At 35.4% G+C, this 25,332-nt stretch overlaps 4 protein-coding genes across 5 annotated transcripts in view; 2 read left to right on the top strand and 2 right to left on the bottom strand.

The window, feature by feature from the left end:
• Positions 1–1,745, bottom strand: part of LOC118277822 (HEAT repeat-containing protein 5B) — a 33,711-nt gene extending 31,966 nt beyond the window's left edge. For both annotated transcript variants that reach the window (XM_050700384.1, XM_050700386.1), the window contains exons 1-2: positions 1,496–1,745; positions 448–577 (exon numbers count right to left, since the gene is read on the bottom strand). In XM_050700384.1, coding sequence (XP_050556341.1) covers positions 448–573 — 126 coding nt within the window. In that variant the 5' untranslated portion in view covers positions 574–577; positions 1,496–1,745. The remainder of the gene's footprint in view (positions 1–447; positions 578–1,495) is intronic.
• A 662-nt stretch (positions 1,746–2,407) lies between these two features.
• Positions 2,408–4,315, top strand: LOC118277824 (CCR4-NOT transcription complex subunit 9). The gene is made up of 2 exons (XM_035596766.2): positions 2,408–3,601; positions 4,239–4,315. The coding sequence occupies exons 1-2, from the start codon at positions 2,712–2,714 to the stop codon at positions 4,252–4,254; spliced, it is 906 nt and encodes a 301-aa protein (XP_035452659.1). The 5' UTR covers positions 2,408–2,711; the 3' UTR covers positions 4,255–4,315.
• Positions 4,316–8,730: 4,415 nt separating this feature from the next.
• On the top strand, positions 8,731–14,432 carry LOC118277856 (putative glutathione-specific gamma-glutamylcyclotransferase 2). The gene is made up of 3 exons (XM_035596824.2): positions 8,731–9,016; positions 9,834–10,062; positions 11,043–14,432. Exons 1-3 carry the CDS (start codon positions 8,882–8,884, stop codon positions 11,228–11,230), a joined length of 552 nt encoding a protein of 183 aa, XP_035452717.2. The 5' UTR covers positions 8,731–8,881; the 3' UTR covers positions 11,231–14,432.
• Positions 14,433–14,482: 50 nt separating this feature from the next.
• On the bottom strand, positions 14,483–17,303 carry LOC118277855 (uncharacterized). The gene has a single exon (XM_035596823.2). It carries the CDS (start codon positions 16,350–16,352, stop codon positions 15,081–15,083), a length of 1,272 nt encoding a protein of 423 aa, XP_035452716.1. The 5' UTR covers positions 16,353–17,303; the 3' UTR covers positions 14,483–15,080.
• Between the last annotated feature and the right edge of the window lie 8,029 nt (positions 17,304–25,332).

The raw sequence follows: 25,332 nt of genomic DNA, 5'->3' as shown, positions 1-25,332 counted from the left end.
TATCGGTATATAATACACAATAGAAAACACATTGTGTCTCGCATAGATCTGCGTTCCGACAGACAACGGGTTAATAAATAAAAAAGCACATAATATGCCATTCTATTATGCCGTGCAACGGTGGTCAATTCATGATTTTGTTGTTTACTTAATCCATAATGAATCACTGGACATAATATGAATCAATGTAGTCCAAACATAAGCTAATATTCCAATAATAATCATTCTTGCGCAGAATGCATCAAGCATTTGAATTATGTCTTAGATTCTCCAAGGCACTGAAATATTTTCATGGCTTCATATTTCTGTTTCTTATAAAGGTGTATAATAATATGATATTTATTGCAAATGACAATTTCAATGAGTAATGGCGTTTTAAGTAAATGCAAAAATATTAGTGTCTAATTGTTGCGAGGTTCAATATAAATGTTAAGTAAAACTGTTTACCTTATGTGCAGCCACAAGTACTTTGTCAAGGAACCGGAGCCACTCAAATATGAAATGTGGCTTCTTGTCATCAGGTAGCTGTTGCAGAGCTGACTCATTCAGAGTCAGGGAATGAGACACCTCCATTTTTCTAAAATAAAATGGTTTTAATTAAATGCCAGCTCATATTCCTTGTAGATTGATGTTTTATATCCTATAGCCTTCCTCAATAAAAGTACTATCTGACACAAAAATAATTATTCAAATCAGACCAGTAGTTCCAAAGATAGAGTGTTCAAACAAACTCTTCAGATTTATAAATTAGTGTAGACTTAGAGCAAATTAGGGATGTTTCTAACTAGAATTGATCTTAATAGGTAATATGTGGAAAATTATGTGGTTATTACAATGAATTGATTTTGTATAGTTTACTGAATAATATAATATGTAATGTAATATCAGTCTTTTCCTAAATAAACTAAATTAAATAAAGAAATATTCAATATGTTATACTCATTTAGAAGACAATAATTTAAAGATATTTTCCACAAGTTTATATGAAAAATAAGGAAACTAAGTAACTATACATCAAAGTATAATTAAAATGAATAATTTTTTGGTGAGAATATTTTCAGTTTAGGTACTTATACTTGGATATACATATTATGTATATTTGTTTCATTAATAATTAATTGTCATTAAGAGCCTGTAAAAGAGCTAGCTATAATAATTAAATGCACCTTTTATTATATTTGTTTTTCTTTTCTATTTTAAAAGGCCCTTTCAGTTTTAATTACAAACTATCCAGTGTTTATACTCGTGACCTAACACAATAAACCTACTTTCGTAAGCTAACAGTTTTACTACGTGCAAAACGAGACTACGGAGCGCTGTAACACATTGCAATTTGTTTATTATACTTAATTAAACTCGGCAATGGCGTCAACGCGATGAATCAACCGGAGGCTGATAATATTACACAGAAATCAGCACAGGGTCACATAGCTGGTATTGTTAACAATAAAATTGATACACAGACTCAATATAAAACAATTAAAATCATACAAACCAATGAACGTGGGTAGGAAATTGAAGAACACACAACTTTCACATAATATTAATTAAAGTTCAAAATACAACACTCCAATCTACTTAAATGAAATTAACGATAGAGTCACTATTAAAAGTTTTAAATAAAACGATCACCACGTAAACAGCACTAAAATTAAGGATATTTGTTTGAATAATATACATATAAATACTGGTAGACTGAACACAGCATCAGCAGTCAGTATTTATTAATTTCTGACAGCACACAGCATGTAATGTCAAAGAGAGTTTAGAGTGGTGCAGAAATACTAAACAGAAAAACCGTAAAACAACATCTTGCATTCTTGATTTATTTATTTTTTCTATGATAATTGTTATTTGAGGAAATTTTATACTCTTTAAATAGAATAGAACTTATTTAAAACCAAAATAAAAATATACATGTAATTTAATTTCAGTGTATAGTCTACCGTGAAATGAGAATGTCAGCCACTTTTCTGTCAGGGCTGCCAGCTTAAGAGTTTTACCCCTATTTATAGGAGGTAAATCAATATAAAGCGATTTTTAGTATTTTATTTTATTGTCTCCTAAGTCTGCGACTGAGCACTGAGTAATGTGTGTATCAGTAACAATTAATCATCTTGCTCAAGAAGTAACAGAAAGGTTGCGGATTAAGGAGAAGGTAACACCGTTTCTGAAAAAACAATTTCTTCTAACAAACTTTAATTTTTGTTTTTAAACTGATCCCTCTTTATGAAAGGTTAGAGAATTTAAAGATAAACTAAAAGCACGGAAAAGCGATGGAATAGGAAAAACAACTTTGAAAAATATATGGTAGAATGTTTTACTTTTGGGGATAAAAAATCCAGAAGTGGTAACATTTTTTTTCATTCAATCATTCACTCTTGTTGTGAAACGTTGTCTCCAAATATTACTACGTAGTCAAGCTCAAATAATTAGTCAGTTCGGTCCAGTGAACAGCCAGCCAGTGTCACTCCACTAGTCGTGTCAAAGTCGTCTTGTTGATTGCTCGCGATTGTCCGACGCTTTCAAGAAATAGTGTAATTTATAATTATAATTTTAATCTAGTTAACGAAGTTTTACCCTATACACACATTACATAGTTCTGTGATCATTTAACATGAACTCTAAAATGCAGTGAATCTGACTTAACACGTAGGCTACGTGTGTTGTAAGAAGCCAATCTATACCTAAAGCTCTAAAGAACAAGATCAATGATTAACATGAGTGCCCAGCAAAGCCCGGCGGCGAATATGCAGTCCGTGGACAGAGAAAAGATATTTACGTGGATCTTGGAGTTGTGTAATCCTGAGACACGCGAAAACGCGTTGTTGGAACTTAGCAAGAAACGTGAAAATGTGCCAGACCTGGCACCCATGCTGTGGCATAGTTTCGGTACTATATCGGCGCTGCTGCAGGAGATCACCAACATCTACGTGGCTATGATTCCGCCGACGCTCACGGCTCACCAGAGCAACCGTGTCTGCAATGCCCTAGCACTCATGCAATGCGTCGCCTCACACCCGGAGACACGTTCGGCCTTTCTACAAGCTCACGTGCCTTTATTCTTGTACCCTTTCCTACATACCGTATCTAAAACGCGTCCATTCGAATACCTTCGCCTAACTAGTCTTGGAGTTATTGGAGCCTTAGTGAAAACAGATGAACAAGAAGTTATTACATTTCTGTTGACTACTGAAATTATTCCATTGTGTCTGCGGATCATGGAGAATGGGTCTGAACTGTCCAAGACTGTAGCTACCTTTATTTTACAGAAGATATTACTTGATGATAGTGGCCTTTGTTACATATGCCAGACCTATGACAGATTCTCGCATGTAGCTATGATATTAGGAAAAATGGTACTCTCTCTGGCCAAAGACCCATCAGCTCGGTTGTTGAAACATGTAGTGAGGTGCTACTTGCGCCTATCAGACAATGCAAGAGCTAGAGAGGCTCTGAGGCAATGCTTGCCAGACCAATTGAGGGACTCAACGTTTGCTGCCTGTCTCCAGGAGGACAATTCGACGAAGCACTGGCTAGCCCAGTTGATTAAAAATTTGGAAGCCCAGCCACCCCCGGCCAGTCCGGCACCACAGAACATGTGAGCTTTGTCTTTTGAAACTGCCACCCACTATGGACAATGGCAATAAGTAGTGCAATTTTATACAATAATAAATAAAACATTAGCTAGCACAATTACACATCACTGCTTATTATTTGTTGATAGTTAGTATATATTCTATTGCAGAGATGTATAGACAAGCCTCAGTGATTAGGCTTAGGAGAAACGCATATAATATTAAGATATGGGTGCACAAGCATTTCCAGTTGTTTTCTGAAACAAGCATTGAAATACAATAAGCTTGTATAGACTGACTAGAAAATATGATTATGCTGTGCACCATTTATACTTACAGACTATAAAAGTACTTAGGTTCTTAGGGAATTCAGGAAATTCCATAAAAGTCGAAATGATTTTTAAGTATAAGCAATACTAGTGCTACTAATTGTTATTGTTTATAGTGGGCCTGTGTGCCTTTTTTACAATCCACAGAACAAATCTGTGTTTATAAAAGATATTCTACAGATTTGAACTGCAATTGCGTTTATGATGAACATATCCATTGGTAATGAAATAATTATTGACATAATTAAATTAATTAATGTAATGACTAAATTTTCCTTTTTACTGTTATTATACGTATTGTCTATTACACAATGTTGTATTATTTTTTTAGGTACAAAACAAGATGAAAGCACTAATTTTGTATGCAGTCGTAGTGGACTAGGATTAAAACCATTTTAATTATTTCAATGCATTTTTTTATTTTACCTTCATCCCAAATGGGTTAAAATGATGAAAGAAGGCTGACCGGATGGATACTAAGACAAAGTAAAATATCACACAAGAATACATAATGAGGGATATTCATCTGTACTACAGCCTCCTAGTAAGTATTCATGTTTGTAGTAAATGTTCACTGGACTTCTTGTAAACTACAACTAGCAGTTGCATTTAACTACAAATTGAAGTTAAGTGCAACTACTAAGCATGAGGCCTGAATCCTCACGAAAAAAATGCAATGAAGTAGTACAGACTTGTGTTTTGTTTGTAAAAATTGACTTGCCCATCCAATACAATGGGTTTTACAAAATAATAATAAATACTTATGGATTTTATAAATGAAGTTTTTAATTTTACATTGACTAACAAATATCTATATTAATACTAATCTATACTTAATATTATGTTTCAAGCTGAAAATTTTTTTGTGTGAACATGCTAATCTCAGGAACTGCTGGTTCAATTTGAAAAGTTATTTTTTATGATGGATAGTCCATTTATCGAGGAAGGCTACAATCAATAGGGGCTGAGCAGTGTGTGAAACCACGCAGGAGTAGCAAGTTACTACTACTTGTGAATGAACCATGCTAATGATGATACACTTACCTGAGTGGCAAGTGGGTAAATAAATGTAATGATTCAATTATGTCAAAGCCCTATTGTTAATGGTTGACCTGAAAATAAATGTAATAATATTATGTGTTGTAAATACTTTGGAAAGTGTTAAGAGAAACAGTCTTCCAGTGACTTATATCTTAGAATGATGCACAGGTTTATGATGAACCACCTATTTGTAATTTATTTTGGATGAAATCATCCAATCATCAAAGGCAAGCCAGGACCCAGCATATGTAAGCAAAATTAAAAACTTCCCAATTTTTTATTTCATTTAAGAAATCACAAGTCCTAATAATATTTCCTTTTTTTCCGCGTAAAGCATGCGTTCAAAAGTTGGCAGAAACTTTATAAAAAATTAAGTTATCATAAGGGCCGCCAAACCACGCCAAACAACAGCGGTAAGTCCCTCTTTGAGGAGTGACTTGAGAGACGTCACGACGTCCTGACCTACCCAGACGCTTACCGGATAGTAGTACTAGTTGTGCTAGCTAAGGAGGAGATAGAGCAAATGAAAGGGAACGATCCTCCTAACGCCCAGCTGCCACAGAAGAACGTGAGAGACGCCCAGAGTGTACCTCTGGGCACAGCTCTGGGTGTCAAAGATTGCAGGACGATCTCCGGCCACCGTAAGTGCGGGTCTGCGGACGGCGAGCATTGGTAGCTCGCCGCCCGATTAGATCCATCTCCACTAAATGGAGCTTTCGTGGCATTTCTCCAACAGGGGTTTTATGGTGTCCCTGCCTGACATTTCGGAGATTAGTAGGCGTGATTCTAAGTTGTTCTTGGAACATTTATTTAGACGTAGGTACTCACACAGAAATCTTGATCTACAGTGTAGGTACTTCTTGGTACCAAGCGTCAATCATAGAAATATATTTGACGGCACGGTTGACGCGGTAGCTGGGTAACCGGCTGCCGCGCAATGTGTAGCGGGTTCGATTCCCGCATGGAGCAACTCTTTGTGTGATCCACAAATTGTTGTTTCGGGTCTGGGTGTCATGTGTATGTGAACTTGCATGTTTGTAAGCGCACCCACGACACAAGAGAAAATACTAGTGTGGAGCAACGTTTTTTAAAAGAAAAAAAAAAACATATAGGTAGGTAAGTAATAAGTACCGGCACTTCGTACGGCCTCAATATTTTTTTCTCACCTTTTAAACCTTCCCTGGACTTCCACAAATAATTCAAGACCTAATGATAAAAGACAGGACATACAATGGAGTTTCTGCGAATTACGTTATCTGCCAATAGGATAATTTTATTAGGGTGCTTTTCCACCAGAGATGTGCTATGCTACATTGCTGTGGATGCGTTTGGCTTCCACCAATCATATTCATTAGTAGGTACACATAGCATAGCACTGGTGGAAACAGACTCAGCTAAGCTATGTTTTTTTATATGGAAAGATGCGTGCTATGCATGGCTTCTTACTATCGATACATGCTTCTTACTATCGATACATGCTTCTTACTATCGATACATGCTTCTTACTATCGATACATGCTTCTTACTATCGATACATGCTTCTTACTATCGATACATGCTTCTTACTATCGATACATGCTTCTTACTATCGATACATGCTTCTTACTATCGATACATGCTTCTTACGATCTTTGCACAGCTACTTTGCGGCGCCCTACATAGGATTTGATGGGTAAGTACAATAGACAAAGTTGGCGGTCGACCGTCATTAGACGATATTCGTATGCACTCGGCGCGAGCGACCACAGGGAAGGCACTCGGTGGATCTGGTGGCTGTGCCACAAAAGTGTGTGTAAGTGAAGTTAAAATGTACTACTGTAATGAGAAACTTTTCCTACAGTACCTACGCAGTTACTACTACCTACTTCAGAATTACTACCTTGGATTTATAATCGTTAAATTAAATGATATTAATGTTTATAGGTAATGTAGGAATCGAGTAAGTAAGGTAGGTATCTGCTAATCGTCAACATCATTCCTTTTATCCCCTAAGGGGTAGGCAGAGGTACATATTACGGCACGTAATGCCGATTGCCGCTATACAATGTACAGTATGTACACACACTTTCCATCATTTGTGTTATAAGTCCCATGTAATAGGGGATTAGTATCTGCTAATCTACTTTTGTTTAGTAAAAAAATACATTTATATAATAAAGGACTTGATTTTTTTTTATTTCTTTAAACATTGCAACAATAGTTTTTTAAAAGTCAGGACCACGAACAGGATAATGATTAAGGGCCCAACGTTTCGCACTAGACATGACCACATGAGCCCGTTGATCAAGAGTTGTGCCTGACTCCTCCATATGTTTTGCATAACCAGATTGCCTTGAAGCTAAATCCGCCATGGTGTAGTTGTGACTGTGCCTCTTATCATGCCGTCTCTCCCGTTTACTAGCACAGCTCAGTCTCTCTAGAAACTGGGTACCACAACTCATCGTCTCCACCATTTGAGAACAAGCCTTATCCGCAAGTAAGTATTTCCTGGTATTAACAGTTTGCACTTGTTTCACACTCAATCTACAGTTAGGGAGTCCTCTATGAGAGCATTTGCAGGCACACTTGTGATTATTAATATCGCGTTTGCGGACATCTGTAACGCAATCCTGATCACACGTCAAAGGCCCCGTCACTATTGTGTTGATGGCTGTATCAACTAGATCATTGTCGTAGATTGAAACCTCATAACCCCTGTCCCTCGATCGAAAAGAAGATTTGTTGAGAATGCCTTCACGCTGTAATGTTCTATTGACAGATTGCCTTTTCCTCGGTATTACTATTGATCTGGTGGCTGAACCTGAATTTGTATATGGAACGTTGTAGCGTCTACTGCTTGTAGTTGGAAACAAACATTTTCTGGACGTGTTATATACATTAGGGGGTGTCCTAAACGCAGGCTCTACTATTTCATCACACAGTTTCTGAGCGACAGACATAGAGCCTGCTATTCTGTATATCTATTTCATTTTCTAATCATTGCGTACTATTTATGATTTCACCACAAATGATTTTAATCTGATGGTATTGAAAATGAGCATATTTTAACGTATTACAGATTTAAAGATGACATATTTGAACAGTAAACAGGAATCGCGTTGATAGAAAGTCCAAAGAGTAGCCGAAGTCCCGTACCAAAAAGATCGATACTATGACTTTCTGAGGTAAAGAGACTTGTAAACTCTTAAAAACATTATTTTTATGGTGTGACCCGGTAAACGAGCAGACGGATCACCTGATGGTAAGCAATCGCCGCCGCCTATGGACGTTCGAAACACGAGATACGTGACAAGTGCGTTGCCAGCCTTTTGGGGGTCAGGAATTTAGAAGTTGTTGGGGAATTCACCCATGATGATATCGGGCAGATAGGTAGAATGAGGCAAAATCTTATCGTTGATTCTTCACACAAAAAGGAATAGCGAATCGTTATAGTGAGAGAAGGTGAACAACGGAATTAAAATCCAGTTTAAATGTATTCAAATTAGCTAATACACACCTATGTTTATCCAATTCTATGGACTAAGTACTTAATGACATGATTATGTACCTCCAAAATTACCGTAAAATGAACTTTTTATTCTTAATCAATAACCACATGATCAGAATGGGAGAAAGAATCTATTGAAAATATGGTGAGATTGCAGTCAAATGCTAGACGCATTTCATTTGAGTTTTAGATAAAAAAAACTAGTGAAAATACAAAAACTATTTGTACACAAAGCTTAAGTTTATTGGAGCCGTCCTATCTGTATATGGCTTTAAAACTAATGACATTGATATATTTGACTGAACTTTGACAGTTCGACACAAAGTTTTGATCTGGTTTGTTGACAAAAATTATCAAAAATTGGTAATAATTTGTTGATGGATAGCTTAGATTTTAAGTAATTAGAAACTATAAGAACATCAAACAATTACGAAAAAGGAATAATAATGTGGATATTTGGATATGGCTCACTCGTGTGGAAGGCAGATTTTAAGTTTGAATACAAGGTAGTAGGTTACATAAAAGGTTATTTACGGCGATTTTACCAACACAGCATCGATCATCGAGGTGTACCTGAGAAAGTAAGTGCAAAAACGTCATGAAAGTATTAAACAAAATAAACAAATAGAATATACATTAAGTCTCTCTCTGGCCATTAAGCTGCTAAACACAGGACCTGTTCTATGATTAATAGGCTGTGAACTATTTCAATGTGAACTTTACATAACCATAGGTTCACTAAAAACACGGAGCTGCGGACTATCTAGCGTTTACCGGGGCTCCGACTCGAAAAGCAAGAGTTTGAACAGTGTAGATTTTAGTCAGTTTAAGAGTAACACTATTCTAATTAACCATTATTCAAATAGGTAGTATTTAATTACCTTTTTAAAAAAGCTGATGTTCTAAAGTATTCATTATCTAATTATGCCAAGTTGTAGTTTATTAATGATATTTTACTAAATATTAAAACATTAACAATACCTTAGCTAAGAGCATATCATTATTTACAGTGCCGGCGTAGGGGCCACTGACACCCCGGGCGAAAATATTGTGGCGCCCACTTGAGGGAAGCAATATCAAGTGTTAGTAGTAGTTTTAAATTTTATTGGCGCCCCCCAGATTATCTCGCCCCCCCCTAACGCCGGCACTGATTATTTATAATTATGAGCTATAATAGTTATGTTGTAAGTACCATGTGGTAATTAGGATGCATTAAGTAACTACATGGTATCTACTAAATATTTGCAAACCAGATCCCATGCAATATGTAGCGGGTTCAATTCCCACATGGAGCAATTCTTGTTATTTTGATTCTAGGTGTCATGTGTATGTGAACTTGTATGTTTGCAAATGCAATCCATGGTTTTTATAATATTTTTTATAATTTTCAATTTTCAGCCAGGCAGAGTGGTGACCCTAATACAAAGTAGTGACACAAATAGTAAGGTATGGGGCGTAGCTTATAAAATAAGATCTGAAGATGCAGCGCAAGTATCCAAACACTTGGACTTTAGAGAGAAGAACGGATACAGCAAGAGAACTGTCACATTCCATCCTAAAGATAATAATATAGAACCATTCCAGCTAACTTTGTATGTGGCAACGGAAGATAATGAATCTTATGCAGGTGGGTTAAATGTTATTTTTCTTTTAATACTAACTGGGATTACTGTAATATAATTTGTGGATGGTATTATAATTACAACATATTTGTGACAGCAATCACATTGTAAGGAGTGTAGGCCGATATTCTTACTGGGTAAGAGAAACAACTTCTGCTTTTAATTAAAGAATACAACACTACAGAAACTATTTATAACTAATCACCCTCTGTTACATAAGAATTATAATACCTATTATGTATTGTGTTTGAGTTAAAGTCGAGTAATCAACCACAACAATGCTGTCTTGCTGTAAAATTGGTTTTGTTAACCACCAGTTCATACATACTAAAATATAGTTTTATTATTTATCAGCTCTCTCTATTTGTCATTATTAATTTTAATTTATAAATGTGTCATCATAATCATATTAGCCATAAGATGTCCAATGCTGACCATAGGCCTCCCCAAATGACTTCTAGATAGGCCGGTTGAAAGGAGACGGCAATCTAAATAAATGTGTAAGAAATATAAATTATTTAGTAAAAAAATAATTATGTGTGTATTCTAATGAGATGTTCCATACGTTTTAGTGCCTACTCAAAAAGTATTTGATGTGATTGTCCCAAGTGAGAAGTTGCTATTCCGTTTATGTAGGCACTTCATAATATTAAATTATATGAGTTGTGATGTAGGTCTATCCTAAGATGGTATGAATCAATTAGATCACTAAAAAGTATTTTTTCTTTTATTCCATAGGCATCAAGTAAATAGTAAGTTTAATCTAAGTTTCAAGAAAAGAGTGTATTCCTTTGTAAAATTCCGGCAACAGACCTGTGACTCCACTAGTGTTGCGAGTTTCCATGGGCTGATCGCTTACCATCAGGTGATCCAACTGCAAGATTGCCTCCTATTCTATAAAAAAAAGAAGCATAATAAAAATAAAAGGACCTCTACCGGCTTTCACTACAAGTAAATACTCATCCAAAATAAAAACTTGTTTCAGGTGAAGCATCAATAGAAGAGATAGCAAAACAGGTGCTAAGTTGCCAGGGTCCAAGTGGAACCAACAAGGAGTATGTATACAATTTAGCAGCCGCCATGAGGGAATTAGCACCCGACGTTGAAGATGATCACCTGTTCTCTTTGGAAGCAGCTGTGCGGAGACTGGATACAGATACCAAAAAGACTTGAGTGTGATATTTTTTTAGTTATTAGTTTAGATCAATTTTTGCTGTGAGCTTAGCTTTGGTTTAGTACAGTAGTGTAGATTGTAGAGTGTAGTTTTATTATACACTTGGGAGCAAAGAAACGGAGCCACTAGCGTCTTTTGTTTCATTTTCTTCTTCTCTTGTATGTAAAAATGAATTTCTGTTCGTTAGTCTCGCTAAAACTCGAAAACGGCTAGACCGATTTGGCAAATTTTGGTTTTGAATTATTTGTGGAAGTCCAGGGAAGGTTTAAAAGGTGAGAAAAGTTATTGAGGTAGTAGGAAGTTTGCCTGTGTCAGATAGTTTCTCTAAATATATTCTGATACAAGTATTTCATTAAGTAGTAACATAATATTATGTTGTATGATAGATAATTTAATTACCATTACAATTAGAGTATATTGTTGTAAATCATTATTTTTAAGTTCTTTAAAATGAAACGTAAGGTAGTGGCTCCAATTTTTTGCTTTCAAGTGTATTTATGTTTTCCTAAATGATGCTGAAACTGAGCTTATTTTAAAAATGTTAACATATCTTGATTATTATTCAGAACACAAAATGCTGTACACCATTTATTCTAATACATTTTCCCACAAACTATAGATGATATAAGTATTTTAGTGGCCTCTAAAAGATTCTAAAATTGGATCTATTTTGATAGACATTGTGCTAAATCTAATATTTTTTTAAGTTTGTATGATAAGATTTAGTGCTTGTTCTAAGTAATTTTTGATAGGTATGGAAAGATGAAGATAATGATTGACAACATATAAAATACAATGATCTTATAAAATACATGGACGAATAATCAGCAAATATTTTATGTGGTTCTAAATATGTATTTATTATAATTTAATCTGTTACCTATGTATTGTATTTTTTAATGTTGAATGTTATTGTAGTGCAATTAATTTTATGTCAGTAGTGGTTTAAGAAATTAGTGTAAAGTCGAAACTATTATTTATTTTACTAACATTTGACTACCTCTTCAGAGAAAATCGTTTACTCGTCGTTACTTTTAAAAGTCTCAAATTACGCGGTACTTTGAAATTTAGCCAAGTGATTGGTGATTCGTAGTTATTGGAGATTATTGATTTTGTAGATGACTTTGTAGATGACCTGTAAAACAGCTTTAAAAGAGGGAGCAAATATACATATACAAGGAACTTTTTGTGTTGGATAGTCCATTTATTGAAGGAGGCTATAGGCTATAAAGTATTACGCTACGATAAAAAGGAGCTAGTGTTTGATGCTATTTGTAACTTAGTTACCCAAAAAGGGCTGAACGGCATTGGATAAATTTTGGCATGTAAAAGATGCGAGTGAAACTTTGGATCGGTCATATCGCTATGTTAAAGACAGAACAGCCTTAATAATTTTAGCGCCTATTGCATTTCTTAAAAGGCATATATTCTGTTGATGTTATTGCTATTCCTAATTTACCTATGAATGTAATCATGGAATTATTCTTAATACTTCTCTTTTAAGACTTATGATATATAATAGTATTTTTGCAAAACAATGTTATAAATATTTTTATCACACCGTGTGTTCTGCGCTTCGCGTTCCATGCGCGCCTCAAAGAGCCATCAGACCACCACAGTTGGGACCCAGTAGAGCTTATGCCCGATCCCGAGCTGCGGATATCTTAACGGATTACCGGGGCTCCGGCTTAAAGCAGGAGTAGGAACGGAGTATTTTGGCTTTGACACTCTCTCTCGGCACACCCAACGTAGAAGTCATTAGATGATTTTCCCACTCCTAAAAAAAGGTATTTTCACGCCATTTGTTTTTGGCTTAGACGCACAACAATATAAATTAATGATTATTTTTGTTTTTAAATACATATATATCTATTTTTATGATTGAAATTATAAACGGAAATAAATGATTAATTATTTATGTGTGCATCATGCGTGTATTTCATATATGTAATATTTAATGTGAGATATGCCACTACTTCACAGTGCGTGTTGAGTACTAATATATATTTTTTGTAAACTTATCGCAAGTGAAACCAGGTTTCGTAAGTCATTGAACTATAATTTATAATATTTTAATTGATGTTGTATATCTATACTTATTATTATACAAAAGTTCAACTGCTATTTAAATCTTTTTATCAATTTATACTATCATCAGCCTCAGCCTGCATAGTCTATCTAATAAAAACAAAATATGCTATTTTTTTACTTATTTAAAAGTGATAATCTCAGTAGCATCTTATGTATGTATTTTACTATCACGCTAATACTAAAAATGATTTTTTGTTTGGATGTTTGTCCATCAATCACGCTGAAACTACTGAACGGATTTTGATGAAATTTGGTATACAGACAAGGCATGAGCTAACTTGGTTGATATGATACTTTTATTCCACGGGAACCGCCGGCAGAAGCTAGTAATTGTATATTTAAAAAATATTTATCGCATTTGTGTCTTGAAAAAGATATTGAATACTTAGAAACATGCTACTACATTATTATTTACAATGTACGTGTGTTGTGTTCATGTATGTTATGTACTTTGCCCTATATATAGATTTATCCTTTTAAGTATTTCCAATTTGAAGGAAGATATTCTACATAAATAATACTATTTGTACAACAGAAGTTGTTTCCTCATAAAATAATTGCCTACCTTACCTACCTACTAATATAAGTAACAAGTTATTTTAAGGTAATATTTATTATGTAATATTATATTTCTACATTATAACATTTTAAAGTTATGTATTGTATTAGTGTATGACTATTGTAAATTGAAATGTCTTGCGAATCGCCCACAACATGTTTCGACAAAAAGTTGTCATTGAATTCGTCTCAGTCACGCAAAATAAAGTACAATGTAACATAACAATGATAGAATGTCGGTCAAAATGTATGTTTACTGCATTTTTCGTACATTCTAGTTCAGATTTCATAACAAACTATTGTTTATTAGCCAATCGAGTGATTCTAAATGATACTGGCAGTTCAGTAAAGAGAATAATACTAAATTCATTTAAATTTCGAATCAGTGTTCTTTTTTAAATGTCAATTGTTTTTATTCTTATTATTTTTTATTTCCATATCTAGTAAATGGCTTGCAGGTTTTTAATATATGAATACTTTTTAAGTAAATACTTAAGCTCTGTGATATTTTAACTAATAATTTATAGCTTCTGAAATATAATTTCAAGCAAATATGTGCATTTTATTTCGTCGGAATGTAAGTGTCAATAAAAATCAGTTGATTAATAAAAACAGTAAAATTTATTATGAAAATATTTGGTTGCAAGGTTCACTAGCTCGTCTCAGAAATATTTACATGGGAATTGTCACAATATTAATATTATGGAACCAGTTATTAATAGTATTACGATCGTGACATTACAGAATATACATAGGTAGGTAGTAGGTACCTACACATTGATAACTTCAGCACGTTTACGGAAAATTTACATCAAGCGTTAATTAATTAAACAAATAATAATAGTAACAAAATATAAAATGTTAACATCACAACTCTGAATAGCTTAAAATATTATTCACATAAAATATTATTTTGTTATAAAACGGTTTGAATTTGGCAGATAGGGCGTGTCACATGGCACTTAATATTATCAGCTAGTGATAACCCAAACCAATGCATTACGATAAAAAACAGAGGAAGACTGGCCTTAATTATATTTTAGATATAAATAAAATCTATCGGTTTATTCCTTTGCGATATAAAGAAATATATCTACAAATCAAAAGATTACAGAGATGACGTCATGCTTCTTTAAATCTTTGGCTGTCCTGCATTATTTGCAGTATATTCAATATCACATCAATGTTACAATATAATCGCTACTTGTCCTTCTTGCGACCTAGTAACTTGTCCAAGAAACTACGTTTTCTCTTCACTTTCTTTTGCTTAGTCGAAATCTCCAGGTTCTCACCCTCAGCTGTCATTTTCTGTATCAGTGCAGGTATACTTAAGTCTATAACTTTGTCCAGAGGTGGCTTCTTGGCTGAATCTCTACTGATTTGTCTTTGAATTGTCGATAGTTCCGGGACTTGATCCTGTTTCTCATCCAATTCAGACTGTGATGTTTTTGATTCACTTTCCTTCGCCGCAGCGACATCCGTACTTAACGACTCGGGGCCATTCTGAATGACCTCTGCTTTAACTTCCACAGGATTATTATCAGCTTTCTCACTAGATTTTTCATCAACAGAATTTTCACTTAAAACAGCCGGTGCCACTTCACCATTTTGTTTCTTCTCAAACACGTCATCATCACCTTTTTCTGTTTTGTCGTCAACTTTTTTATCTCCACTATCAATACTGTCGGCCATACTAGAATTAGATTTAGGAACAGACGCGACGACCCTCGGCTTAGTCGGAGGTAACTCCCAGTCGATGGGCTTCCTCTGTGGTGAGTACCTCTTCAATATCTCCTCGAACAACTTTTGTTGCTCCAATTTACTCGGCGTTTCATGATTTGATAAGCTCAAATGTCGTGTTTTTTCAGGGTCACGATTCTCTTTGCCAGTGCTTTCTACATCTGGGGATCCCAGATCAACTATAACTTTGCGTACCGGCGTCGGAGTTAAGTAAGGTTCAGCGAAGGGGAATTTATATAAATTAGGACTTTCAATTTTATATTTTAATGGAGCAGTACTGTTAGCCGGCATCGACGCCCGAGTTCCAGAGCGGCTGAACGGGCTGGTACTACCTGGCTCGTGTATGTTGGATGTCATGAAGTCCCGCCGGAGCTTGGAGAGACGCCGCGTCCTCTCCGTCATGGTGTGTCTGTACTCCACATCATCGCTTTGGTTCAGTTCCGATGTGAAATTGTCGGAATACTTCCGCGGTCGAAAGTCGAACACTCGTTCCTCGGTGCGTGACTCCCTCATGCTGGAGTAGCCGGGCGCGTTCCGCTTGAAGTTGGCGGTGGTCTTGCCGTGGTTGGAGGTGACGATGGGCTCGACGTCGCGGTACGAGGCGGGCACGGGCGACGCGGGCGGCAGGAACACCGTGTCGTGCTTACCGAACACTTCGCGTCGCTGACTGAACTGCTCGTTGCCGATCATTTCCCGCGACTTCACACTCATGGTAGGCGATTTAGCTGCCATTTCCGTTCAATTACAAACCGCAACACTTTGTTATTGATACTATTTTCCTGTAAACACTGTATTTCTATTTTTGTACGACGCACATTATGACTTCACCGGTAACATCGCGCCTATAACAGTACTCGGCTATATGTTAAATTGGACAATAAAGGTGGCACGGTCGTCCGTATAAGGCGAGCCGTTCGCGATATGTGTCGAGTGATCAATAGAGTGGATGCGATAAGATACGAGCGTCGTGTAGCGCGCCACTTTAGCTATTTCTTTATCTTTCAGCAGTCCAAACAGTTGAGTAAATATAACCGACTGAACACAATCGTGTACGTAATTAATAGCGTACCGAGTGAAAGCGCGCAAAGCGGCGACCGATCGCCGACCGCTTCATTATATAATGAATATTAAAACAAATGTCCCGAATTCATTAGAAACACTTTGCACTGTTATTTATAAAAAGTCATTTGGAAGCACTTGGTTAATTAATGTCAATATTTACTGGAGCACTGGCTTTATCACTTATAATTCACAGTCATTAGATAATTGGTAACTGAACAGAAACCCGATTTTCGTAAACAAGGAGATTATTGTAGCAACAATATCTTACGCGAGATAACATAGATTACACGCGACGTGAGCGCCGTCCGGGATTCTGGCAAGTATTGCACTCGGGTAGAGACCAGAATCGAATGCACTTCGACCAATCTGTGTTCACCTACTCATACGAGTTTTGTTGGAAGAACCGTTAGAACGAAAATTGTTCGAGCTGTTAGCGTTTGCGGTGAGAAATATTTGTGTGATACAATGGATACCGAACACAATTCAAGTCTGACTCACTTTTTACCACAACGCGAATACTTTTAATGTTTCTCGTATTCACAATAGGAAAAGTGGCCGACATCGCTCGTGTTTATCGCGGGATATCTTAGGTGGATACTCAATTATCGAGTAATCTTATCCTCAATGAAAAACTTCACGCGTAATCCGTCCGTACGTTAGTAGTGACAGTAAAGAATAAACGTTGAGGATAAATTAATTTTACCCTTCACTTTTGACGGGGGTTATATATAGCAGTGGGACTAAAATTAGATTTGTATAGAGGGATATGTAAGTATCTGGCTGGATAGCTCTGTAAGGTGCGGTATTTAAAGATCAGGATTCAAGACTTCCGGGAGCTCGTTCCATAGATTGCTTGCTTATGACAATCTGTACCTACTTATGTCAGTAGCGTCGCCCCTTAAATAACACTTTGCGGGGATCTTCAAACAAATAGACACAAACATCCATATCTAATTTTATGATTGAAATGTTCTTCGCTTAATGAGCGTTACTTTGTTACTTTGCTGAGACTCTGATCGGCAGGAATTAAATGGAATAAAATTGGTTAGACACTAATTAATATGGATTCAGTATGCATTTAAATTTAATTACATCGTATATGAGGTACCTACTGCATTTAATATTTCCTGTATCAAACACATTGTTAGAAAATATGAGTAATGTACAAAAATAAATATAGGAAACTACTCTATTACGTGAAGTGTCGATTGTGTTACTAGGTAGTATAAAATCCGATGATAACACTTATACAGGCTAGGTAACAAAAGATAATACACTTACTCAAGCCTTTTTAAAACAAGGTTGATTTACTCACACACCCATTTATGTTTGTGTTGTAACACAGGTAGAGTACCTTACCTATGCGTTTCACACCAGCACATCAAGTTAAACCAAACTGTGTATACCTTTCAATTAACTTTCAACTTTATTTATTAAACGTTAAGGTTGAAAATGTTTAAGAATTTTGTTAGTTTTGTGGTGTCTGTTCTGTACTACCCACTTGCTTACCTAAATCTGTTTTCTTGCAACGAACAAGGAATGATGAAAACATAGAACGTTTTCGCAATCAGAGTTAACATGTTCATGATGTTTATTTGCTCTACTAGCCGAGCCCCGCCATTAAAATGGAATTTTTCCACTGCGAGACGTGCAATACTCAGGGAAAATATGTTTTTAGGTAAATATTTCGACTGGTGTTTGTAAATTAGTACATGAAAGATTTAACAAACTTTGTTTGACTAAATACCTAGACGTAAATTCTGTCTATACCTACCGGCAACCGAACTCGAACAGTCTGGAAGAAATTACAAGAAATTAATTCTTCAAATTAATTAGGTAGGTACTAATGATGTTTTAATTGCCAACCCATGGTAATTATGGTATATTCTAGTAACTAAATACCTACTTACATTTAGAAATTAATGCCAAGTAATTTCTTAATAAACAAGTACTTCACAATAACAAAAGATGACTGTAGCTCATTATTTAAATCGGTGATTAAGTACGATAAGATGGTCTATATTTTTAAAGGTCTATTTTTTGCATAGGAATTATATTTTTATATATTATATCCAACGGATTAAGATAAACCAACAATACAATGCTTATTGCATTCTAAAATTACAACGAAATCCTCGAATTTGTGTATGAACGAACCATCTTTTGCCCATGGGGATAGCAGAAATTATAGATAACATAGATTAACACCTAGACTAGTTCGATTTTCTATAATAAAGACCCTAACCTACTTATCTAAATATTATTTTCTATACCATGATGCTTTCTTACACACAACGTCACGCATTTGATTCCCTAAAAGGCAGGCAGATGTGCATATTACCTAGGGCACGTAATGCCGCTATACAATGTGCACCATGTTACTTTCTGAAATCAATATTTACTGCATAGATCATAGATACACATTTTCCTCTCATTATTTCAATTTACTTCACAGCATTGAGCACTATGCAATTGTTTTAAACGATAATAATTATAAAAGGACAAGTTCTGAAGGCTACACAATATGAACTACTTTTATGACCTATTGATGCCTATCTCTCAATGACAACCTAATTTGTGCTTAATACTTATCGGTATAAAGCAGCATATCATCTGCTGTTTTATATGAATGAAGTAGGTAGGTTTCTATGAAAATACACCTGTGCAGTTTTATATTCAGAAAGTAGGTGAACAGGTTAACGGTTGGTTGACCTTATGGTAATTAATTGTCGACGGCAAACAAGACTGGTTACATACGGGTTTAGTGTCATCAAAGACTTTCGCTTGCTCATAGGTATAATGTAAATTATTTATACCGTATGTTTAGTGTGACGTTATGGACTATGTGAGTGGAAGAAACAGCTAGACTATTCTGTAATTTTAAATTCGTAAGATCGAAGTGCACTCGATCGCGATTCATGTGTCTATATGTTGTGAGAATAATCCCGACCAAATCATTGGGGAGAATGCGATCGAACTCACTTCAAAAGCTGGTTGAATGTTCTTACAGAATAGCAAGATTGTGTCCAGAGTCATCAGTAATAGCCAGTTACAGTCTACTGCTAGAATATGAGATTCCTCTACGCTGTCTGCAAGAGGGATTGCCATAATTTTCATGCTTGGTAGGTGATTTAGAAATTCAGTTTAAAAGCATCGTATTAATCAGAGACTGCTGCTTGTGGGTCTCTATCGAATGTATAGCTTCTTCTTCTTCAGTCGGTCTTCTATCAACATGGAAAGAGTAAACATGGTACCACATGTAATGTACTCTGCTCTTCACCAAAACGGCTTTCTCAAAGTACCTAATATTATAAAACGCAAAAAATGAGAGTTTATGAGTTCGTGTGTATGTTTGTTACTCAATCACGTCAAACCGACTGAAGGGATCGGGATGCAACTTGCAACAGAGGTAGATTAAATGCAACTTGCAACAGTAGTACATTATGGTCTAGAATAACACATAGGATAGTTTTTATCCCACGGGAACGCGGGCGAAATCACTGGTAAAAGCAAGAATGGCAATATATTCGCTCCTAAAACTCCTTTACAACTGACAATAACATAATATATATTACTCAGGAAAAATAAAAATGTAGGTACAATATTATATTTACAAATAGAGTAAAATAAATCTAATGAAACGCATTATAAAACGAATCCGACATTGATATAAGAACAGTGGATACGCAAGAGGGCCAGATCCCGCGGATATCCGAAAATATACGCACAAGCATTTTAAAATTAGATTTGTGTTATTTTCTTTAACGATGGCATTCCTAGTATCTGTTAGGTAAAGCGGTCACTACAAAACTGTTTTGTTTGTACATAAAAACGGCATTGTTTTGTTCTAATGAAGCGTGATTAGTGTAGGAACGGTGTTTTGTGAACAAACATGTTATTATTATTAAACACATATGCTAATGTATCCCTGAACGAGATTAGAAACGACTAGACGGTTAATTACAAGTAGGTACTTACTGAGGATTTATTTATAAAACCTAAGTACATTGTAATTTGCACCTTAATTAACCGTAATATAGAGTTATTAATTTATTACAAATATTTTGTACTTGTTTACAGACAGAAGTGCATATAGGTACTTGGTGTACCTGCTTATTAGTCTGTGTACAATGTTAATTTATAAATGTATACCTACCTAATCCTTTTTTTAAGGGGGGAAAATTATCGAATGGCTTCTCCCGCCTTGGGCGAAGCAAAACCACCCCGTTCCTACTCCTGCTTTTCGCCGGAGCCGGAGCCCCGGTAAACCCGCCAGGTAGTCCGTTGCTCCTCTGCTCACCTACCTAATCCTATGTAAGTAGTGTATGAACGTAACTAAACACTATGATACTATTGATCTTTAAGTACCAATAAAGATTCGCGATCGTAAATGCCAATAAGACAAACCAATTAAGGACTGCACCTACTTAGGTACCTACATACAATCTCCTGCATTGCCGTATTTGCCGCCGACCAATAAAGTCACGTATAAACCAATCTAATCACAAAAACAAAATGCAATCATATCAGTTCAAGTCCGTATGTATTAATTGATACTTTCTACATACCTATTCGCACTGGTTCCCAAAGAAATATGTGTCAATGTTCATTACTGATCTTAGATAGTAACTAGATACCTATCGTGTTGTTTCTTCATGTTTTTATAACGCTGCTTGTAATACTTGGTGCAATACAAAGGCATGTTAACTTAATCAGCTGGTACAGTCGCTGGCAGATGAACCTACACAAATCTGCATATTTTTTTCATTGGATTTTCGATTCTATGTTAAAACGAGTAAAGTTGAAAATGTACTGAATGATTTTGAAATGAATGTGTAGGTTGATCTGCTTGGCTGTTGTACCTACAGGGCCAAACTATTATGCATTTATTCAGAGAAACGGATTCGCTGAACCAAACCTTGACGTAACGTAATTCTTTGGTAACTTTTGTTGCTGTTACAACCAAAATGCGAAGGCTAGGAACTTAACAATGTGGTGATCTCATTCATGTTTCATTTGCATACAGATTTGGGGATTGGCCTCAACATTAGTGGCCATTATGCTGGCTGGTGACGCCTACGTCCAGATATTCTGTGGTCTACAGACTAAGCTGATTATGTAAGAAGGCACTTGTCTATGCACCAAGGTCAGTATTTTTTGAGATACACCTACTCAAGTAGGTTCTCTTTCAAATTAATCTAACTATGCTAGATTGTCACCTCGTGGTTACGAGAGCGTCAATGAACCATTAGATCTTGTAAGACTGCTACTCTATCGAATTGGATTTATTCTGTAAGTAGCAAACCCGGCGAACTCCGTTTCGCTACCAATGACTTTCCCTGTTTTTCTGATTTACTCTTGAATTTTTGCTGAATTTTCTTTGCTATAAACCACACAAATTTACAAAACCGGGTAAATCGGTTCGTGCGTTCTGGAGTTATAGCGGCAGGAAGGAAAACCTTATACTAGGTAAAGATGATACCTAGTTGTTAGTGAAATTAAGAAATAAATAAAAATAATCTTTAGTAAGCTATCTTCAGGACGAGTGAAGACTTTTTTGGCACTTCACACTCATGGACTTCTCAATTTGCCCCCATCTGATTGCCCATGTATGACTTTAGATGGCTTTGGTATTGCATGACTAATATCTGCAATAAACGTGTACCTACTTTTACCTTCACCTTGAACGACAGATGACGTAATTTAACATTAAATCTGTGATTAAATGCCAAAAGACAAGTTTATTCAGTGTGGGTGACTATATAAACAGTAGCGATTGGTCTATCGGATTTCGATATTGAATGACTAATGTCGCGTCATGCTTTGAATTAATAAGAACTATTTTTGGCTAGATAGGCGGAAGGAATAGTGTCAACGATCCCTATTTTTATAGTATCCTGTTAGTTGTACGTTTAGTAGTATACTTACCTACTTTTACTTTATATTAGACGCGAGTACTTTTTAGAAAACGGTAGACAAGTAATGTTTGCACGTGTCAAGAACAGCTGAATTCAAGGAAAATATAATAAAATGCGATTAAAGAAATAAACAGCGTAGATAGAATGTACCTACTTAAGTCGGATTAGTCATTCATATTTCTGGGATAAAAAAATATACCTCATCTTAATCCAAAGCCACGATTTATCATTAGACAATTTGTATCAAATTCTGTTTAGTAGTTCATGCGAATGTGTAAAAAGACAATTACCTATACAAACTTATTGCAGCAAATTTTCTCATATTTCTTTATGAAGCTGAAGGATGAATCAGTGAATCAAAACATAGTTTATAGCTCCTAAAAGTAAAACACAAAATTTATTGCAATAAGCGGTAGAATACAGAGATATATTTTTTTAATTCTTTTGTTTAGTATCGCGTGACTTAAAACTACAACGCTTATTACTTCGTAATAAGTGGAACATTATAGACTTCATGTTTTATTGTGCAAATTCGTGATGATTTCTTTGTTTGAGAGTTTTATTATTTTACCGACTGTGGTATGCAGGATGGATGTAAAGACGATATAACTAACTGACTGACTAAACTATATTATTCTTTGATAGAGTGGTGGCAAAAGCAACTGCTGAACTAGTGGCGCTGGAGTTCGATAACATGGCACTGTCTTTCAATTTAAAGAAATTCCAATTAGTACCTTCTACTGTTTAAAAGTGCGGTCTGCCTAGCGGGTTACCGGGGCTCCTGCTTTTTACCAGAGGGCGCCGACTAGATATGCCGATACGCGATATAGAGCGCCAATGACCTGACGGGTTGTTGGGGCTTCGGCTCAAAGAGCAGGAGTAGGAACGGGGTGGTTTTTAGTCAGTAAGAGTCTGACACTCTCTGGCCTCACCCAAGACGGGAGAAGTCATTGAAAAAAACAAACGTTGAAAAGTGCCTTCCACGTCTCATTGAAATTAATGACTTGACTTTTATTATGGAATCTGTACCAGAGATTGATGTACCTAGTGTAATATATTTGCCCCTGCAAAATACTAATATAACTAGGGAAAATGGAGTCTTGCAAACTATTAAGGGACTAACGCGTTCACCTGCCCTTTCGGCGTCTAGAAGCCGTGATATTAAGTAGCATAGGTATTTGTAATCTATACCTATTGCCAACATCATTTCTAATTACAGAATGTAATGAAGCGTCAAACAGTTGTTGAAATATAAATGCCTCTTGAAATGATTGTTTCACAAATTAATTTATGTTATCATCTGCCCACTACCCAGTATCCAAGTACATAAGTAGGTACCTACTGTAATCATAAATAGCAATATTTAGCAGTTGTAATGCGGTAAACCTCAATAGTTTCCTGTTTGTACTTATTATTAACCATGCCGAGTTAAAGAGGAACTCATCCTAACTCAATTTTATTTCGTCTTTAATTATTCAAACAAGGATCTAGAATTAGTTGATGAATATATTATGTTTAACATCTTATTTGGATATAAGTCGACTGGTTTCAAGCCATATTAAGGACCCATATTCACATATTTCACGAAACTTAAAATACAAAGATTGAATTATTTGCTTGAAGAGTGTCATATAGGAACTACACGTATATGTCTAAATACACATCATTTCACTACGGCTGATATGCCATCGATAGGGTACCGATAGGTGTAAACACCGTAGACATATTTTATATAAGACATTTTTACGATAAAAGTAAGTACTTGAGACATGTATAATAATTATGTATATGTAATAATTATGTATATGTATTGTAATTCCTGAAAGTGATGATATCATTAAACAGATAAGTATCACAACATATTATCAAGGTAGGTAACTATGTCCTGAGAGTGTGACCAGTGAATTAGTTTATTTTCCAGAATCGTAAATAATCCTATTAATTTTGACGTGTAAAACTACAATTTTGTAACCTATTAACAACACAAATATCATCTTAAACTATTATATGAATCTGACGAGTTTGTTTGAACGCGCTAACCTCCGGAACTACTGGTCCGCTTTTGAAAAATTCTTTGTGTTGGATATTCCATATATCGATGAAGGTTATAGGCTATAGCCTATCAACATCATGCTACGATCAAAAGGAGCCGAGCAGAGTGGATGAAACCGGGGAAGTAGCTAGTTTATTATATACAGGTAAACATAATAGGAAAAAGAAATACAGAAGTCATATGACTGACGGGTATCATTAAATTACATACATTTGTAGTGCACATAGAATATCATTTTACAAGAAATCTATAAGTAATTAAGATAAGTAAAACCGCGATAGTATTTTGATATATGTTGATAAACCCGTAATATGGTTATGCAATTAGAACTCGATATATTTATTGTATGATTGATTTAATAATTTTCTAGAATAAGTTCGCAACGGCACGTAATTACCTAGTTATGTATTTGATTTGAAATTATTGTAGGTATTTTTATCTTCTGCTTCAGAAAAATGAATGAGTTTACATCTTGAAACCTAGAAAATACTATTTTTCGTTAGTTCGTCATGAAAAAATGTAGCATTTATTATGTGCCTAAAATTAGATATAAATGATAATTAATTGTTAGGTAGTGATAGGTCGAATATATGCAAAATAAATGAAGATTGGTTTAGTTATTTATTAGTTAAGTTGAGAAAAATAAAGACTTGTAGGTTAAGAAACAATTAATGGATTG

Source organism: Spodoptera frugiperda, chromosome 18 (assembly GCF_023101765.2).
Source record: "Spodoptera frugiperda isolate SF20-4 chromosome 18, AGI-APGP_CSIRO_Sfru_2.0, whole genome shotgun sequence".
Classification (NCBI taxonomy): Eukaryota; Metazoa; Arthropoda; class Insecta; order Lepidoptera; family Noctuidae; genus Spodoptera; species Spodoptera frugiperda.
The sequence above is the reverse complement of the archived record's forward strand: the minus strand, read 5'-3'. Positions and strand labels throughout refer to the sequence as shown.

Excerpts from the sequence above, each read along its gene's own strand:
- LOC118277856 (XM_035596824.2), top strand. The coding sequence starts at position 8,882 with ATGTGGATATTTGGATATGGCTCACTCGTGTGGAAGGCAGATTTTAAG. Across the intron at positions 9,017-9,833 it reads ATCGAGGTGTACCTGAGAAA|CCAGGCAGAGTGGTGACCCT; the intron begins GTAAGTGCAAAA and ends TTCAATTTTCAG. Across the intron at positions 10,063-11,042 it reads AGATAATGAATCTTATGCAG|GTGAAGCATCAATAGAAGAG; the intron begins GTGGGTTAAATG and ends AACTTGTTTCAG.
- LOC118277824 (XM_035596766.2), top strand. The coding sequence starts at position 2,712 with ATGATTAACATGAGTGCCCAGCAAAGCCCGGCGGCGAATATGCAGTCC.
- LOC118277855 (XM_035596823.2), bottom strand. The coding sequence starts at position 16,352 with ATGGCAGCTAAATCGCCTACCATGAGTGTGAAGTCGCGGGAAATGATC.